Source organism: Natrix helvetica (assembly GCF_964273705.1).
Source record: "Natrix helvetica genome assembly, chromosome: 1".
NCBI classification, from domain to species: Eukaryota; Metazoa; Chordata; class Lepidosauria; order Squamata; family Natricidae; genus Natrix; species Natrix helvetica.
Window position 1 is genome coordinate 294,598,331 of NC_138548.1, and position 19,293 is coordinate 294,617,623.

General features: G+C 37.2%; 1 protein-coding gene across 3 annotated transcripts in view; it reads right to left on the reverse strand.

Annotated features, from left to right (window-relative positions):
* RNF123 (ring finger protein 123) overlaps positions 1–19,032 on the reverse strand; it is a 96,038-nt gene extending 77,006 nt beyond the window's left edge. For 2 of the 3 annotated variants that reach the window (XM_081937309.1, XM_081937307.1), the window contains exons 1-12: positions 18,704–19,032; positions 15,748–15,856; positions 14,258–14,342; positions 8,259–8,338; positions 7,885–7,982; positions 5,861–5,915; positions 5,399–5,484; positions 4,860–4,946; positions 4,536–4,603; positions 3,023–3,154; positions 2,220–2,322; positions 389–493 (exon numbers count right to left, since the gene is read on the reverse strand). In XM_081937309.1, the coding sequence (XP_081793435.1) occupies positions 389–493; positions 2,220–2,322; positions 3,023–3,154; positions 4,536–4,603; positions 4,860–4,946; positions 5,399–5,484; positions 5,861–5,915; positions 7,885–7,982; positions 8,259–8,338; positions 14,258–14,342; positions 15,748–15,829 (981 nt within the window). In that variant the 5' untranslated portion in view covers positions 15,830–15,856; positions 18,704–19,032. Of the gene's footprint in view, positions 1–388; positions 494–2,219; positions 2,323–3,022; positions 3,155–4,535; positions 4,604–4,859; positions 4,947–5,398; positions 5,485–5,860; positions 5,916–7,884; positions 7,983–8,258; positions 8,339–14,257; positions 14,343–15,747; positions 15,857–18,293; positions 18,670–18,703 lie in introns of those variants that run through there. The other variant, XM_081937308.1, reaches the window with a different exon arrangement.
* Positions 19,033–19,293: the final 261 nt, after the last annotated feature.

Genomic DNA, 19,293 nt, shown 5'->3' on the forward strand with positions numbered 1-19,293 from the left:
GTTGCAAAGACCGTATTCTGAGGTTTAACCTGTAGCAAATCCACATGGAACTAGAAAAGACACATGTCTAAAATCATGGAAAATTACTAATAATCAATGTAGATGAGGAAAGCAAATTTCTGTTCACTAGATATCAAAATATTACGATGCTCGATACCAACTGCAAATGATTAGAATGTATGGGTATTGATATCCAGAATAGGTCTCTAATTTGCTATTATGGAAAAATGCAACATTCTCTTTCTTGTGCTGAGGAATCTTGTTGCTGAATAGTGTGAATGTGCTGAACAAGTCCATGATCTCTGCAACTGAATAAACATATTTCCACTACTACATTAGGTAGAAAATCCTACACTGAAAGAAATCTTTATAAATTGAAGAAACTCACCATAAGAGGTGCAAAATTATTAAAAATGTGTGCCAGGGTGATGAGTATTGTTGGTTCCCCCTGAAGTTGCCAGGTGGAAGGGTCTCTTTCTACCAGCTTCCCTTCCTGAAAGAGAAAACTCAGGATTGCACAAATTTTTTAAATAGATCCTTAATTTACATGATTTTTCTTCAGAAAGTCCTTGAAACGGGTCTCTAGTTCAGAAATACACGATAGTTCCTTAGAAGGGCAACAAGCTCATTGTTATCCTGACAAATCTGGTATTATCTAGATACTATATAGTGGTTACTTGAACATTTTTGGCCCTGTAGTCCCAATACTAGATGATGCCACATTACTATATGCTATATTTCATTGTTCAGCAATTCCTTGCACCTAATGCTGTTCATTATTATCTGCTATTTGTAGGGGAAGGTCAGATAAAATTCAATTACTGTTACATATAGCATAACACGACACACAGCTTTACATTTTTCCAACTGAACCAAATGCTACAGAGGAGTTTCTGACTCTGTCCAGAGGCTGTGGGGTTCACGATCCCACAAAGAGGAAGAACAGGCTTCAGCTCAACCCTAGCAAGTCTAAATGGCTGTTGACTTTTGGATCCCCTGGATCCAAGGATTTGTTATCTGTTGTTCCAGGTGAGGTTGTGGTACCCCAAACAGAACCAAGGTGCAATCTGGGGTTCTCCTGGATTCACAGTTCCTGTTTGAAGAACATGTGGCAGCTGTGGTTAGGAGAGGCTTCACACAAATTCATCTCCAGTACCAGGGGTGCCTTTTCTTAAATTAGAAGCCCGTCTCTTAAGGTCACTTACACTTAAATCTCCTGACTGGGTCATTGCAGCACATTCTACATGGGCCTGTCTTTGAAGAGCATCTGGAAGCTGCAGCTGGTACAGAATGCAGAATGGAGAGTTATGAATAGCTTCAGGTTGTGCATGTTGCATTTTCTCCACAAACTTGCATTGTTTGCCAGTATGCTTCCAGGTGCAATTTAAGGACCAGGATATTTGCATGAGCACCATCGCCTTAAATCCAGCAGAGTCCTATTAGTCAAAGAAATCTAGGGGAGCCAGGAAGCAGGACTTTTCAGTTGTTGAACACCAATTCCCAGTCTTTTGGAAGGCTCTTATATGGTTGTGTTCCCACAGGAACGCATAACCTATAAGAGTTGGAGCCTGTGATGTGTTATGTAGTTTAGAGTGGTTTGGTCTCTTGACTGCTGCTATTTTACTTTGTGTTCTATATTGTTTTAGCTTGCTGTAAGATGCCTAGAACTGTTTTGTGGAATGGACAGTTATATAAATTGAATATTTTACTTGTTTCATTTCATTAGATTTCATAAATTAAGATACAGGATGACAGAATGCTTCCCCATTATTCTTCACTACTAAAAAAAAAACCCATCCAATTTGAACCTTAGACATTTCCTTTTCATCTTACTAATATTTCAAACTCCAAATATAGTTCCACAGACCTGAATATGTACAGCAAAGGGGCATTTATCATATTGATTTTAATTTTTGATATACACATGTATACACCTGAAGATAACAAAGCTTAATCTTCATAAAATAAGACACAGAATAAGTGTTCTTTGTTCAAACCCTTTAGAATATATATTTTCACTACGCAAAAATGTTAATGCTGTTTTGTTGTGTTTTGGGAGTGTTCTATTACTTCATTCTTTGAAAGTGACTGAAGGAGCTTTGCTGGGTAGCATAAATATTTATACATTCTACACACCTAAATAAAATAAATTTAACTAAGTCCATGCATTTTTAATAGAACATGTCTATATAAATGTAACATTGAAAACATGATATTACCGAAACATCAATTTTAATAACATTGTTGAGATATCCCAGGAGCTTGTGAGCTTTCATCAGATCTGCAGCTGGCTTATCCTGTAAGGGCTGATATCCCTCCACTGGATATGTAAGGAATTATTAAGAAATATACTGGAAAGCAATTTACTTCTTTGAGCCAAAGTTTCTAAATGCCTGGGACAGAAAAAGGCTTTCAATGGGCAAGGGCAGCCCTTGATTCTCTGGGAGAGGAGCAAAGTCCATAGAGAGCAATAATGTCTTACAAGAGTGACTGCATCATGCAGTGGGCAAGGAAGAGATTTCCTGCAGGGTTTTTTCTGGATTCTTTTTGGATAGTTGCTATTCTTATTTTTTTAATTGCCAAGTTTATTTTAGGTGCAGACTGTAGTGTTTGTATTTTCCCACCTTAAGGAGCATATGGTGGGAACTGAAAACACATAGGATGAATTTTACCATTATCCTTACTAGTCTCTGTTCTTTTCTTAAAACTCCACATAGAAGGGGGGGGGGGAGAATCTGGCACAGCATCTTAATCAAAAGCACAAGATAAAATCCCGTCCAAATTTCAGCTCAAGTACTAGGTGTTCCTCAATTTAAAAATGTTATATGGTTATTCTTCAGTTTTACTGAGTTTTACTATGTTCAAGATGCACTAAGAAAGTATTTTTTCTAGGTATTATAACTGTAAGATTCAATGGATCACTGAAAAGCTAATGGGAACATGAATAAGGAAAAATAATACATTCAAGATATTGACATTTCTCAGGAAAATTTTTCCACTGTTTGGTTAAAACATTTTTAAAGGATATCGGAGTGGACGGCTACCAAAGTTAAAGGCAACAGATTCCTTGAATGACAGACTGATGGCAGGGAAATAGGCCATGCCAGAGCCTCTTGAAATATTATCGAAAGCTGTCCCCAGAGATACACCATTCCTGAAGGGGAAAAATGATCATAAAGGATTTACATGGCTGTCACAAAATGCAGAAATATTTAAAGCTATGTAGCTTCTCCTTCCCCATTGGAAACAAATAATATAAAAGAGTCTAAAGCTTAATGGCAGAATTTGCTCACCCATTGCTATATGACCCACACCTAGATTTTATCTGCAAAGGTAAATTCTTGCCAGAGCCCTAAGATTGTATTTGGTCTCAGAATGCCACTAAGTGATTCAGGTCTATGCTATTTTCTCTGCAGAAGCTTATGTGTCAGAAGAACAAGCCATTCTATAACACTGGTCATAAAAGTAATCACTTGGCAAAACAGTCAGAACAATCCATTTAGACTATTGTTTAATTTTTAGTTTTCTCAGTAGTAGCAAGTTGAGGTTCTGCATTAAGAGAATCAATGGTATTTTTAGTTGCTGCATCAATCTATATCAAATTTCTTAAGAGCTGTACAGTGGCATATGTGCATGTATTTAATGGAAGGCAGAACTATCGCCATCAGATTATACTGCTAAGATTAGACCAAGTAACTAAACTTGCTTGTTTTCTACTTCTTTTTTCTATTAAATCCATAAGATCATGGGTCAAAAGCCTTGTCTTTCAATCTCGTATAACTTTTATAAAACGTTTAGGCAATTTTTTCCCTATGGCCAAGTTAAAGAACAAAATGGGTTTGCACCTTACAGCAAAGGTAAAGGCTCCAATTTTGCATCTTAAAACCTGCCCCTGAAAACCAAAACATGCAAGCCAAAAAGTTTAGCTCACTAACTCAAATGATATCACCGGTCATGTCTCCTATATGTCCAGAGCCCAAATAAAACCATAATATTTTTTTTAAAAAGTATGATTCCTGATCACTAAATATTACCTATCACTGCCCTTCACACATAGCATTCCAGTGATCATTCTGCTATACAGCTACAGTTCTCTGTAGATTTTAGATGATACAATACTATGTATAACTACAGTAAATAAGATCTGCTTCTCACATGCCTATTCAGTGAAGCCTCACAGGAATCAAATAAGAATTGCCAGTCACATGGATTACTTCCAGTGGAAATTTAACTTTAATATCAATTCATGTTTCACGTGGGATGAAAGAAAGGTTTTACTAATTTTATCAACATACAGTACAAATTCCTGCTCAAGAATAATCTGTACAAGTTTCTATGAAAAAACTTGAATGCAGCGCAATATGACCTTTTACTAATTCTACTTTACTGAGAAATATTATGGTAAAGTGGGGAAAAACCTTTGTCACAATATTGTTTATGACTTTAGTGAATATACATATAGGAGACGTGATGTTGAAATATTGTTAGGCTGCAGTAGCAAGTGATACCCAGGAGATGTTGAACACAATACTTACAAACAGAAAGAAATGTTTCCCTCATCAAGGTTTATTAAACAGCTGACAATGTCTCCTGCTGCCCAAGACTGGAAGAAGAAAAGGTTTTTTTCTGAAAACATGTAAACAGCATTCTCTCAAGGTTATTTTCAAATTTATTCATTAATTACTCATTGATTACATTATCTTTCTGCTTCATATCGCATTCCATAGCCCAATCTTCTTTCCTCTCCAATCTAAAAAGTATAATAAGCTATAGCCTTCTGTTCTGCAATATGGAATGAAGACAGCTATTTATTCAGACTCAACTGCTACTTTCCAAGTAAAATAATTAGGGATACTTACTTTCCCATAGTTAGTTGTAGTCACATTCCACTTGCGCACTCGATTCCCATCGTAAGCATATGAATCTGGTGTGTCCCCAACTCCTTCCTTTGTAAGAACCAAGAACAAACTGTAACTAAAATTATTTAGATTACTATCCTATTTTGTATTCTCATACCGGACTTTTTCAATAATCTTTTGTCAGTATCCCCCTTAAGAGGTAAGATGCTTAAAATATGTTTTAAGCTTTATTTCCCTTTTGTTTACAAGCATAAAATGTTCAGAACAAGAGTAGAAATGTTAGCTTAAGGCTGAAATATTCCATCACTTGTCATTAATGTTTTACAAATATTTTGTCACAATGATGATTCTCTTTCTATAAATTATTGTCAGTGCCATATGAAAAAATATTAAGAAATAACAAGAATTACAGATTTCAAAATTGGGTAAACGCCCATAAATAGATTTCTCAATACTGCCCCAGACTTTGAAATACAAGTGATTGTTTGATAATATTTAGAAAAAGTGGCAATACAGTGTATGCAATGCTGTAACATTACCTCTTGATTGAAACGACAATTGAGAGTGCACCAGCCAATCTGCATGAGACCTTGGGATGAAATCAGTACCTCATAGATCCATTTACCTAAAAGGAAATGTAAGTGACATGCAGCAAAGTTCTATTTACATGGTTTAGATTGCAATTACTTGTCAAGTATCACAAACACTTAAAAAAATTCTAAGGGTTCATGATTCAAAGGAATTCAAAACGTAAATCCATTCTTCCTTTTCCAAAATCTCTTGCTTTTATAAGCATTATTTATTAACTCTACAATAAAAATAATTTTGGGGTAGTAATACTTCATTGTCAAACATTTCTTGCAAAATAGCTAAGATATTGGTAATACAAAAATTCAAGCCAGAAGTTAACTGGAGAATAAATCCTGATTTTAATTTGTTTGCTACATCTGTCTTCCAACTTAAACCAGTATCTTTCCAAGGTTACTCTACTTTATTCTTACCTTTATATACACAGGTAGTAGCTCTAATAGAACCAAAGTTACTATGCCCAATCACCTAATATAAGAAACAAAGAAAAGGGATTGTCACAAGGCTTCCATTGTACTTTATTTTGGGAGAAAGTTAAAGTATTTTGTTACTTCCAAAGACCCAAATCTCAAACTATTAGTGAATTCTCTCCCCAAGAATAAGATGTGCAAGTATGATGTAAGAGTAATGAGGTTATGTATGTCCATACAATACCTTGCTAATCACATGTTTTTCCAAACAAATACCTAGTGATAATGTGAGAAAGCTACTCCTGCAGATGACACAACATGTATTAGACTACAATGAAATCACATAGTTATATAAATAGGTTAAGAATCAGTGTGAACTAATAGCATAAAAGCTCATCAGAAATAAAATACAAGTGCATATAGATGGTTCAGATGTGATTCTAAGAGCCAACATCAAAACCAAGAGTAATCAATGAAATAAAGAAAGAGTGATAACGCCCTCTGTTTTCAGGGCAGCTAAACTGACTGCCTGGATTGGCAATATAAGTGGTACATGACTACATTAATTGATAGATTCAGTAGGGAGGTGGATTTGCTTCTTCTTCCCCAACTAAGAAACTGAATCTAGTGAGCAACATGAGTGGCAAGAAAATTCTCAAATAAAACCTTCAAGTACATAAAAAAGATTATCAACAGCACACACAAACAGTAGAAACTAATGGGAAAGAACAGTTTAAGTGGAGAGCAACAAAGAATACCTGCCTGACTCCAGTTATTGTGACCACTAAAGCATTTAGGTAGAGTAGATGAGTTCTAGCTGCCTTCAATTAAATATTGTCATGTTGTGGGACTGGGGAAACCTATCTTCTCTGTCATAGCCCCTGCCCATTGGAATAGCATCCCCACCAAGAGACAAATTGCTCCCACTCTCCAAATGTTCCAGAACTCCCTTAGCTTTGCTCTCAGGACAGCTTGAGGTCCGTGTGTTAGTGGAGTTCCTGTTGTGGTTTTTTTGCAGTTATTATTATTGCGTTGTCTAGCCATGTTTGTTATGCTTTTGACTGTGTTTTAATTATGTATTTGATATTTTGCAAACTGCCCAGAATCTTTTTGGAGTCTTGTGGCTTTAACAAATCTAATTAATACTAATAATAAATTAAATACATTTCTTTACTTATTAAATTTATATGCTACCAATCCACTATTCAAAGCAACTCTGTATAAATAAGCAAATTTAAACAAATAATACAAACTTAATGCATATGAAGGCCACTTGCTAAAGAACTGGCCACTATGATTTCAAATTGTTGTGTTTATAATAATATGCAGTCAATACATGATTAAATAGGATATACCCAATGCAAATATTTCACCACTAGAAAAAAGAACTCTATTTAATTGTTATGCCTTTCAACTTGTTAATCAAAACTTTAGGATTATTTAAATTTAAAATGAATATATTTTAAATTAAAGAATTAATACGTAACAGCTTATTTTCATTAACTTAACTATGCTAAGGAAATGGAAAGGCAACATGCAAAGTAAATATTTTAGTAAAGAAATAACAGGGAATATCATAAAATAGACAGCAGGTATGGTTTTCTGGAAGAATAATACAGGAACCAATTGATTATATCTATTTATTTCAGCTGTCTTGTGTTTTTTTCCTGCCAAATGGATTAAGCTTTTCGATCAGTGGTTGACAGTTACCAATTTATGTACCCAGGCCACAATCAAAACCTTGACACTAAGGATATCACACCACTTGATTACATCGGCAGCAAGCAAAACTTTTATGAATGTGACATTTTAACATAAATTGGGGTGGTGGTGGTGGGGAAACAAGACTCTTTATTTTAAATTAGAATAGAAATCTACAGTTATAGGTGTTTTGCTACATGGGATCTCAAATTAATGTTAACCCTTATCAATGCTGACAAACAGTTTACCTATGAAAGGAAGGAGGGAAGATTTTTTTCCTACATCTACAGCAAATATTATTATCAAATTAAATATTTCACACTCACTCCAAGCAGATCATCATCAACAAGAAGGAGTCCTTCAAAGCCACTAGTATGATCCAGCACTACAGTTGAAGGACCGAGTCTGCCATCTACAGTTTGATCTGAAACAAAATTGCAGGAAGTATAATGAGAAAACTGTGGAAATCAGCAAGAAATCAAATGACAGGCAATATATATGCAATTTTCTAGCAGAAATGAATTTTAGAAAGGAAGTGTTATAGTTAATAACCATATTTTAACATGTATTTTAATAGAAATAACAATAAAACTATCCATGAAAGTTTTGCAATACTCAAAAAAGGATGCACAATGTTCAACAGAATTTTTGCAAAGATGAACATTGTAACAATGATTATTCATAGTAATCAGATACCTACCTTGACCATCTTCTGAGCTGGCATTTTCTGTTAATAATTGCTCTACATGTTCTTGTAGATTTTGAAATGATAGATGCTTCCTAGGAATTTAAAAAAACTATTTTTAGGGGTCCTGTATGACTTTCTATGAGAGCCAGGTTGGTGTAGGAGCTAAGGCATTAAGCTAGAAACCAGAACACTGTGAGTTCTAGTCAGCCTCAAGCATAAAAGCCAGGTGGGTGATCTTGGGTCAGTTACTTTCTGGAGTAGGAGAAAGGAAACAATAGCAAATTACTTCTGAAAAACCTTGGCAACAAAATCACGGGGACACGACTGAACAGAAGAAAAAATGACTTTCTATGAAGAGATTTGTATAGATTATAGATCAGATTTCCAAAATTATTTCAACATTATCATTGGCTAAGTAGCAATTTAATAAAGCTACAATCATGTAAAAAAGTAAAATCATTCTGTGTAAAGGTGGTTTTTTTCTTTTTAAAGATATGTGGGCATATCAATATTCTATTTTCAAACAGTAAATAAAGAAAATGTAATTGAACAAAATATAAAAACTGTCTTTGAAATTAAATTATTGAACAAAAAATTAAATGAGATATGCCATTTCCTTCAATGCATAAAATAAGGATAATCTTTGCTCGAATACCTGCTGTTGCTCCCTATAGTAGAAACAACCTGGCACTGACTGAGAAGTATTTTTTTTCCCACTTCTCCATGCAGAATTTTTCTAGCTATGGATGCATCGTTTTTTCAGTCTCCCCACACTCCATTTTAGACCCGTTCCAGGCTGCGGGGATCACCACAGCACATCGCCGCCAATCACCACCTCCCAGAACTGGCCGAAAATGCAACGCCAGAGGCCAAAAACGTGATGTGCGGAAGTGGTGATGGGCTGTAGCGATCCCTGCAGCCTGGAAAAGATGATTGGGGGTATTCCAGGAGGCTGATCCACCCGCCATTCAGCTGCTTGTGCTGAATCAGACTGCAATAACATGCTGAAGCTGACCAGGCTGTTTGCTGTTTGCTGCAAGGATGCTAGCCAGATGAATTCCAATGGATGCTGGTAGGCAGAATATTTTCCCCCTTATTTTCCTCCCTAAAAACTAATGTGCGCCTTATACTCCAAAAAATATGGTACTTACTTTTTTCCACATACAAAATTTCCATGTAGGTTTATTTAAATATCATAATTGTCTATACAATGGAAACGGTGCATATTTGCTATATTATACAAATACATCTATATTGAAATATGTAACCTGAAAAGTTAAATATTTCAATATTTCACTTACTTTTTCACGTTTCTATTTATATACAAGAAAACTCTTCCTCTAGGGATTAAAAACTAACATTCTAAAATGTTACTAATATTCCCCCTAAAGCGAGTAAACTAGTTCTTACTTCTGTTCAATTCTGAATTTTGTACAATGTTATGCATATTCAATATGCCAACTTCCCACTGATATAATAAGTGAAGCCCATTTAAATGTGATCTAGCAAGCTAAATGGAATCCATGATTTGCATAAGGTGCCACATCTCTCTAATATAGTTTTTCACTTGGGAGAAAAAAAACGTTTGCCAGAATATTTGTAGAATGATAGCAACTGATAGGTTCATATCACAGGGGGTTGAGGAAATAAGGGTCTCAATGGGTTGAAAATCATTTTTTAAAAATGAATTGCTATAAGCCTATTTAATAATATGAAAAGTTTTATGCAGCTTCAGTTTCAAAATAGTGGGAAATATGCTTCCCCAAAGCACCTTTGTTTCTACCCAAAATATCTCTATGACCTTAATAAACTGGTCAAAGAAACTTGACACAGAAAGCTCTCTAGCTCAAAAGAAAAAATATTGAAATGGAACATTTAAAGAATAAACAGTGTGGGAAAGCTGCAGCAAAGCAACAAGAAGCTACTCCCGTCCTCCTCCTCCTCCTGATAACCTCCCCTGATCAAAAGTAAAACAGGATGGAAGTTATTTTTAACAACACTAGCAAGTTGTGAGTTCAGTTGCTAAGTATAATTTGACCCCAACAGATCTTTAAATAAAAATGTACAACATGCATTTGTCCTAAGACATATTCACATGAAACCCTAGCAGCATTAGTACTGTGCTGAACTTGCATGTACTATCTAGGGACAAAAATAAAAGGAATTATCATGTAATTATATTTAAATTTAACGTATAAAATGAAAAATCTTTTTTTAAGGCCTTATGAACATCTTATTGGCCTCATGAGAAATCTATATATAGGTCAGGAAACCATAGGACAGACAGAACATATTCAAACAGAGCTCCAGCTTGGTAAAGAAATGAAGCAAGGCCATATGGTGAAGATGTATTAAGGGGAAGAAGATTATGATAGTTTTATAATTGGAGGATGAAACAATAACAACATACACTACATGCTGATGACAGTATCTGAAAGTTGAAAATGAAAAGGATCTGCAAACTTTCATAATAAAAGACGGTCAAACTAATGACAACAGATACAACAACCAACCAACCAACCTTAGAACTGACAAAGCTCATTATGAAATGAGAGAATGTTTCTAGGATCAGCCATCAACAGTAGAGAACAAGCAGTCAAGAAATGTGCAGCAGAGCAGCACTTGGTAGAGCAGTCATGAAAAATCTACTCAAATGCTGTGAGTTGTCGATGCCTACAATACATGCAACCCTGTAATAATTCAAGGAAGGGCTCTAATGAAGCAAAATAGGAAACATATTTATATTTTTGAACTTTGGGGTTGGAGAAGATTCCCGAGAATACAGAGGACAGCCAAGAAAACAAGCCAGTGGCTTCTTATCTTTCTTATCAAAGAATCTTATCAAAAAAATAAATCCAGACTTCTTACTCAGGGCACAAATGACGGAGCTCAAATTATTCTATTTTGGACACATTATGAAGACTCAGCTCAAATGCTGGGACCAGGTAGAAGAAAAGAGAAGAGACAACCAGCAGCCATGTGGATGGACTCAGTTACAATGGTGATGAATTCACATTGAAAGACTTGAAACGGATTAATTTCACATCTTTATATGAAATTTAGCGGATATTGATTTTCAGATTACAAATGTTACTACAAGTTTCAAGAACTATAAATATTTGCAGTTACTATTTAACATTTATAAAGCTCACACGTTCCTGAGTGTTGCATGGATATTAAAAGATACACAATTTAAGGCATTATTGGCAATATGTAAATAACATACAACCAAATTTACAAATATATTAGGGTACTGTTGAAACTAAGAGGACTTTGTTGCTTCTCACACACGTTTTCAAAATGAAGAGGAAATCTTATACAAATCTTATAACAAAAATACTTGTCAGTGGTGGGTTTGTGCCAGTTCGCCCCAGCTCGGGAGAACCAGTTGGTGAAATTTACCAATCTGGTAAGAGGAACTTTGACCGGTGGATGCAGAAGTAACTTCCGGAACGCCTGCCCCTGTCGCTCGCTCGCCCTGGCCGTCCCGTCACAGCTCGCTCGCTCTCCCACCCGTCTGCACTAAACTAGCCCAGCCCGCCGCTCACTGATTGCTGGAGTCCAGCCAATCAGTGAGCGGACTGGAGGCGACCCATTTAAAAGTGTGGCACCAGAGTCTTTCTCGTTCCCGAGCAGCTGTCGCATTGCGCTTGCTGATCGGTCCTCCCTTCGTTTCGCCTTCCAGCAGCTTGCTGCTTCCCTCAGGTAAGCAACTAAGTGCGGGGGGCGGTGGCGGCAGGAGGCTAGCTTATGCCAGCTCGCGGCTTTCACAAGGGAAGGCCTTCCAGGCCTTGCCTCACGAAAGCTGCGAGCTGGTGTATGCAGCATGGCTGAAAGGCGCTGGTCGGCGCTGGTGCCAGTGGTGGCTTTCGCACGCGGCCGAAAGCGGGTGGGTGGCGGTGGCGGGCTAGCTTTCGCGAGGGAAGGCCTTCAGGCCTTGCCTTGCGAAAGCCGCAAGCTGGCATACGCCATGCAGCCGAAAGCCCCCCCCCCCCTCCAGCCTCACCTGGCTGGCTAAGCCTGCCAGGCTTCGTGCCTAGCTAACCGACAACCGGGCCTCCAGTCGGGTAAGTTTACCTGTCCTGCTGCATTGTTGCCTGCCTGCTCCCTGCTGCATCCATCGCATCAGAGAACTGCTGATTCTGCCTGCTGGTAAGTGACCCAGTTTTTTTTCCTTTTATTCTTTTAATGTTTTTTTAAAGAATATTTTATTTATTGTGCATAGAATTTTTTAAACTCGTTTTACTTAAAAGTATTGAGTATAGAATATTTTAAAATGGTTTATTTCAATTTATTTTATGTGGATTCTTTTTTTAAAATTGTCTTAGACTATTTAAAAAAAGATTCTATCCAAAATAAATTAAAATTTTACCATTTTACTTAAAAGTATTGAGTATAGAATATTTTAAAATGGTTTACTTCAATTTATTGTGTATAGAATATCTTGAAATGGTTACAGTATAAATTATTGTGTGCAGAATACTTAACAATTGTTTTTAAGGATTTTTTAATTTATAGAATATCTTTTTTTTAAATTATTTTTAGGGAATTTTTATTTTTTAATTGTTTATAAAATATATTTACTACAAGAAATGTTATTCCTTTTTGCAAATGTTTTCTTTGTGATGCAATATGTTGCTTTTAAGTGTTCAGACCAGGTTTATGAGTCTCAAAGTGGCTGCTTTTCTATGGGCAGGCCAGGTTGGTGCAAGGCAGCTTTGCCAGATTTAGTGTGTTTCACCCTGATTGTTTAGGTAATTGTGAGGTGGTTGCTGGTTCTGTGAGCTTCCTGGCACTGTCCTTTATAATTTCCCACAATGCCTTGATGGTTTTTATTCCAGTGGCTTTGTCTTTCCTGTCCTTAGGGTTAGGGAAAAAAACTGATTTCATTTGCAGTCTTTGGGGGGGGGGGGGGGTTCTTATTTTTTGGTATTTTCCTGGCACTGTCATAGTTTGTGTGGGTGTGGTGTGTAATGTCCCGCAGTTATCTACACATTAATAATGATCAAGAACTAATAATATTTCCTTATACATTTTAGTGACCTTTCCTTACATAATTGGTGTTTTCTTTCATACTTTTGGATTTCTAATTTTTGTTTCTGTTAGTTAGCAATTGCTAAAACAAATCCGTGAAAAAGTATTCAAAGCCTTCTTGATTTTAATTGTCAATTTATTTATTCCTGCATATTGTAATATTTATTCATTTTCGTATCTCTGTTTTTCCACTGTTGTGCAAACACAATTCCAGCAGCTGCTAACATGTGTAAAATTAAATATATATTGTACTCCCTTTCAAATAGCCAACAAAACATTTCTGGTTTTAATTCCAGAGCTGCTTGGACCGACCTAAGTACTGAACCTAATTCATATATTCCTGTTTTTTGGAACTGACAACTAAATTTCAGAAAAAGGAAATTTGTATTGCTCTGGGAATCTACCTATGACATTCATTCTTGAACTAACTTCTTGGATGAAAGACTATATCGTTCCTGTTTGTTTATATCTTTCCTGTTTCTCATCCTTCCAGAAAAGACTATACATTGTTGGTTGAAAGCAGAGGTCCCTTCTGTTACCTGTAGTCCTCAGCTTACAACCACAATTGAGTCCAATGTTGTTTTATTTCTTTTGCAGTTAATATTATTTATTTTTGTACTTATTTTAATCTTATTGTAGTTCATCCATTGGGGCAAAGAATTCAGTGGCATTGTCTTGGCCACTCCCACCCAGTCACATGACTGCCAAGCCACTCCCACCCAGTCACATGGCTAGCAAGCCACTCCCACCCAGTCACATGGCCAGCAAGCCACTCCCACAAAGCAGGCCACACCCATAGAGTAGGTTCCAAAAAATTTTGAAACCCACCACTGATACTTGTATATAATATATAAAGGAGATTATAGATCTGTTTGATATGATGTCAGCACTGAACTCTTCCTGCTAAAAGGTTTACTCATCAGTCACATTCAAATAGTATAATTTGCTTGGCATTTAGTAAATTAAGAAGCTACTACCTGCATGCAGCAGAAGGTTGAGTTCCATCAGCACTGGGAAAAATACGATGAAGATAATCATTCAGGAGCTTGCTGTTCACTATTCCTATGACAAGTAACAAAATCCAAGTCAGATAATACCTCAAAGATACTAAATGTCACTCTCAAAGGTGTGACAAATACTTTCTAGTTGAATTTATTTATTTTTTACAATTTAAAACAGAGTATAATACAGTTTTCCTGCATGACTTCCAATTTCAGACAAACTAGGATAGAGCTGAATGAACTGCCTAACTCTATATGCTGCATCAAATAATCTCAAACCCATTCATTAAGTCTTGTCCTTAAATGTCTACAACTATTTCTAAGTATAGGCTTACTTAATTAAAACTACAAGATCTTCTATATTTATGTGAATGAAGAATTAAGAAGAATGTTTTCTTCCAGACTGAAAACAATTTCTATCAATGCTCTTTGACAAGGAATTTATTGATTGATTTTTTAACCGCCCATTGCCCTTAGTAACATCTTCCCTGTTTCCCCGAAAAGAAGACCCAGCCGGAAAATAAGCCCTAGCACGGTTTTTCAGGATGCTCATAATTTAAGTCCTATCCCCAAAATAAGCCCAAAGTTAAGATCATCAACCAGATGAACACATTTAGTACCATATTTCCCCCCAAAATAAGACCTAAGCAGAAAATAAGCTGTAATGCATCTTTTGGAGTAAATATTAATATAAGACCCAGTCTTATTTTTGGGAAACATGGTTATTGTACTCTTAGGTGATTTACGATAAATCTTAAAATGTAAAAATAGTATATAAAAAGTAAACATTTAGAAAGTTTCCAATTAAAAGGAGGCAAGATTAAATCTGTTACAAATTGGTTAAGAAGGCAAAGGGAGGGCTCTCAGAGCGCCAACCAGCACCATGGCTGCATCCTCCTTTGAGCCCTCCACAAGAGGCTGCAGAGTCTATTTAAACTCCTTTACGGAAGGACAGGAGAGTGGGGGGAAGATTCCAGAGGGCAGGGGCAAGGGCAGAGAAGGCTCTCTTCCTAGACTCTGCCAGTTGGAATTCTTTAACTGATGGAGTCTGCAACATACCTTCCTTACCTGATGGGTGGGAAAAAACCAGTTCTGTAGGTAGCCTAGCCACATGCCATGTAGGGCTTTATAGGTCACAATCAAGTAATTACCATTATATTTAATATCCAACTAATGAGAGTATATTTACACAATTTGGAAAGTAAGCTATACAAATCAGTATGTTTTCTAAAACTTCCTCCTTAATGACTAGTTTAAAAAATAGATGTTTTTTTTGAACCTGATTACTTTTTCTGCAAGCTGGGATTTTTTTTTTCTACTAAAGATTTATCATTTTAGCTGACCTTCCAAACAGATCGCAAATAAAATATATATTTTTGTATTTGACCTTTATATAATTGACTTGGAACCAAAAGAAACCCACAAGATTAGTGACTTCTCCCCAGAATCCACAGTACTGCTCCTACCTGCAACTTTGGACTTTTCAGACTCGGTGCTTAACCTGTAATTCTTCCGAGGAAATGCTGTGCCAGAACCTCTTGATGTCATAGTTCAGGACAGTATTAATGTCACTAACTTCAAAGATAAAACATGAAATAAATTAAAAATTGTAACATTTGTAGGAAAACTGCTATCAAATATTTTAATGCTCCAAACAAAACTACTGAGCATAACATAAAGAAAAACATACTTTTGCATTTTATTTCACTGTCATTTTCCAGATAACACTTTCTGACATGCAGAAACAAATGAAAATCCATTTCTAAGAATTTGCTATAAAAATGTAAGAAAAACAAGTAATGTTTTTAAAAACAGTTTGGAGCATCTAGACTTAACTTTAACTTTATTGAATTTCTAGACCGCCCCTCTCTCAAATAAGAATTGGTAGCTAGGATGGAAAATAAACTCATAACTTTTAAGTTACTTCATTTAATACAAATAGAACAGATTATTAAAAATGAAAAATTTGCTAGCAGACCTAGTAAAACAACAAAAATGAAAATTTAAACATATAGTAGCAAATATTTTACAAAAAACCTGTGATTTAAATATAGGTTTATTAAAATGATGAGAATAAAAAGTTGGGGAAAAGCATATTCCAGAAAAAAATGAGAAGAATGTTATATGCATGCATACATACATACATACATACATACATACATACATACATACACTGTATATAATAGGCAATAGGTACCAAACAGCCAATAAGAGAAAAATATGATATTCATTATTCTTCATTATTCAAAGTAATGCTTTTAATAGAACATGTAAGCAATAGATTATACTCAGAGTTGTATTTGTTATATATCTAGATCCATTCTCAGTACAGACATATAACCATATGTTTCAAGAATATTTGTCTCGCAAATGTTTATGGATGTGAAGTCTCCATACAACATCCTAACAACACTGTCTCACAATATGAAGCAAGGATATTTCAAATTCCAAACACATCTCATTTAGACCATCATCATCTTTGTTTAAACTTACACAACACAAAAGCAACTAACTTTTATCCTCATTCAATAACAGACATAAGCATATACAGTAATTCAATGTTGCCTTCACAACACAGCACAAAAAGTAACTTTGGCAACATTAATAAACAGTTAATATATATCCACATGCTGAGTGAAGCATAATGTAAAAAACTAGGCTAAGACTCAGCTGGTGAAAATATGAGCCTTTGACTCAGTTTTGACTGCCTTTTATGCACTTTTCCCTACAGTAGAATCCATGGTTTACTGTATTCATGACATAGTAGAATCCACTTTCCTACAGTAAAAGCCTTGATCATTAAAAAGATTGATATGTATTCTGGACACATTAAAAGTAGTATTTCTTCACACAATACAGTTCAAGAAGGGTTAATGTTAGATACTGTAACATAAACATTAGGATCACTATGAAAGACCTTAATGAAATTCATGGAGAATATATGCTATCAGTAATAGTTTCTTATGGTAAGCACAGCTGAGAAACATGTGAAGGTTGATTAGTGGGGGACAACTGCAAGAGAATTCTGTACTCTCTGTCTTACATCATGATGGGCTTTGCATTGGCATTTAGTTGACCAAAGCATGAAATAATACACTGTACAAGATAGGTTAGGTGTCTATTCAAGATGTCCTTACTATTAAGTTCAGTTAAGACTTATTTCTGCCTATCAGCAGTTATATGAATAGCAACTCAAATTGAATAATGTGAATACATTAATTTTTTAAAAAATTAATCCCAACCTTAACTTCTGGCCTCACTGTGTCAGTCGTTTACTACCAAAATAAATGTAAACTAGGGGAAAGGAGCCATGCTTAAATCGGTTTGAATAGCTGAAAATCCACAGAATTGTATCAATTTTTATCAATTCATATGACATTTAGCCTTGGCACATGGAAATGGGTTCCAAAATCACAACTATGGTTTGGAAATATTACTGCAATCAACCTGCATAATATTGCAATAATTTTGGTTTCCAAATAATGTGGAAGGTTGCAAGTATAGGATTATGTTCATAATAACAAGAAAAAAAAAACAAGAAAAAAATCAGCTATCAGCCTTGCATTGAAACACCTGCCACAGTCCATGACCTTTTGCCCGATTTCAGTTGCCCCTTCTACTACTGGGAGGTTTGCTGTCCTCCAAACTCCGGCTTGGTGATCAACCTCATCCATACCTATTATTGGTAAGGAACTCCACTCTGAAATAGACAGTGCTTACTTGAAATCAAAGCCTTAAAATCAATTTAAGATTAAGGTGCAACGAGCAGATGACTTCCCACTAAATTCGATGGGCATGAATACCCACGAAGTTAATACCCTTCAAGATCACACTGAAAAGCTTCTTTTCCATGGAAGGGAGAGCCACAAGGTACTTTTTTGGGGGGTTCTTCCCACGCTACCCTGGGAAGGTGACACAAATGAGGCACGTTTTTCACACGAGAGTCGGTCTCCCGGGTGCCACTAGCACGCCAGGAACTGGAGAAAGCGAAGGCGCAAAGGAAGACATTCACTAGGCTGCAGATTTGTGGGGCAGAAGAAGAGGAACAGCCTTCTTCGCCTGCAACTCTTCTCCGAAAAAGGCCTCCCTCGGCCGGCTTCACGCCAAGGGCAGGACCGATGCAGCAGGCAGCCTCGCCTCGGACTGCCCACCGGGAGCCTCCCTGCCGCGCGGCCAGCTTCCCACCGAGCACCCGAAGCGCCCCACCGCCTTCCCCGCGCGTGGCTGGCAAGCCGGGTTGGCTTCTCCCTCTTTTTAAAGGCGAGCGGGAGAACAGGGCAGAGCCGTGCTTTTCTCTGCCTCCCCAGCTGACCCGCCACCCGGGCCTAGTCGCAGCCGCCCGAGCCGCGTCTCGACGGCAGCCGCCCCTTCGGCAGTGGCTTCGCCCGCACCCCGGAGCCAAGCAGCGCTGCCACTACTCACCGCCGCCTCCACCGCACGCCTGGCTCCCTCGCCAAGCCCCGCCGGCAGCGGTTCCTCACAACATCCGCCCTGCTACGGAGCGCCAGCTGGGACACACCAAGCGGCGACAGAACCGCAGTGGCTGGGCGGGTGGATTCCCTCGTTCTACTGGCAGCGCCGCCCTCGAGAGCCGGCTTGATCTCCCGCGAGCAAGTAGCAGAGAGCCCTGCACACCGCCGCGGCCGGGTCTGACCCTTCTCCCTTGCCTCCTCGGGGAGAACCCCGGGCTTCTCTGCCGCTCGCTAGCAGACGATGCTCTCGCTTCCCCAAAATGCTTGGCTTTTAGTTCCCGTGGCGGTAGACTGATCATTCGAGACGCGTTACCTGAGCACGTAAAAAAGGATCCCGCCTAATGTCTGGAATAATCCGAGTGACCATCGGACAGCAGCACAATGTCATAAATTTTCTATCAGAGTTTTGTCATCAGGGTAAGAAAAGTAAGTCCCGTCCCCCCCAATATATTCTAACCTTCCAGAGCTCATAAATGATCGCCTATGGATGTTTGCTACTTAAAGAAGAAAAGCAAATCTTAGTGGCTGGTTCACAAATTA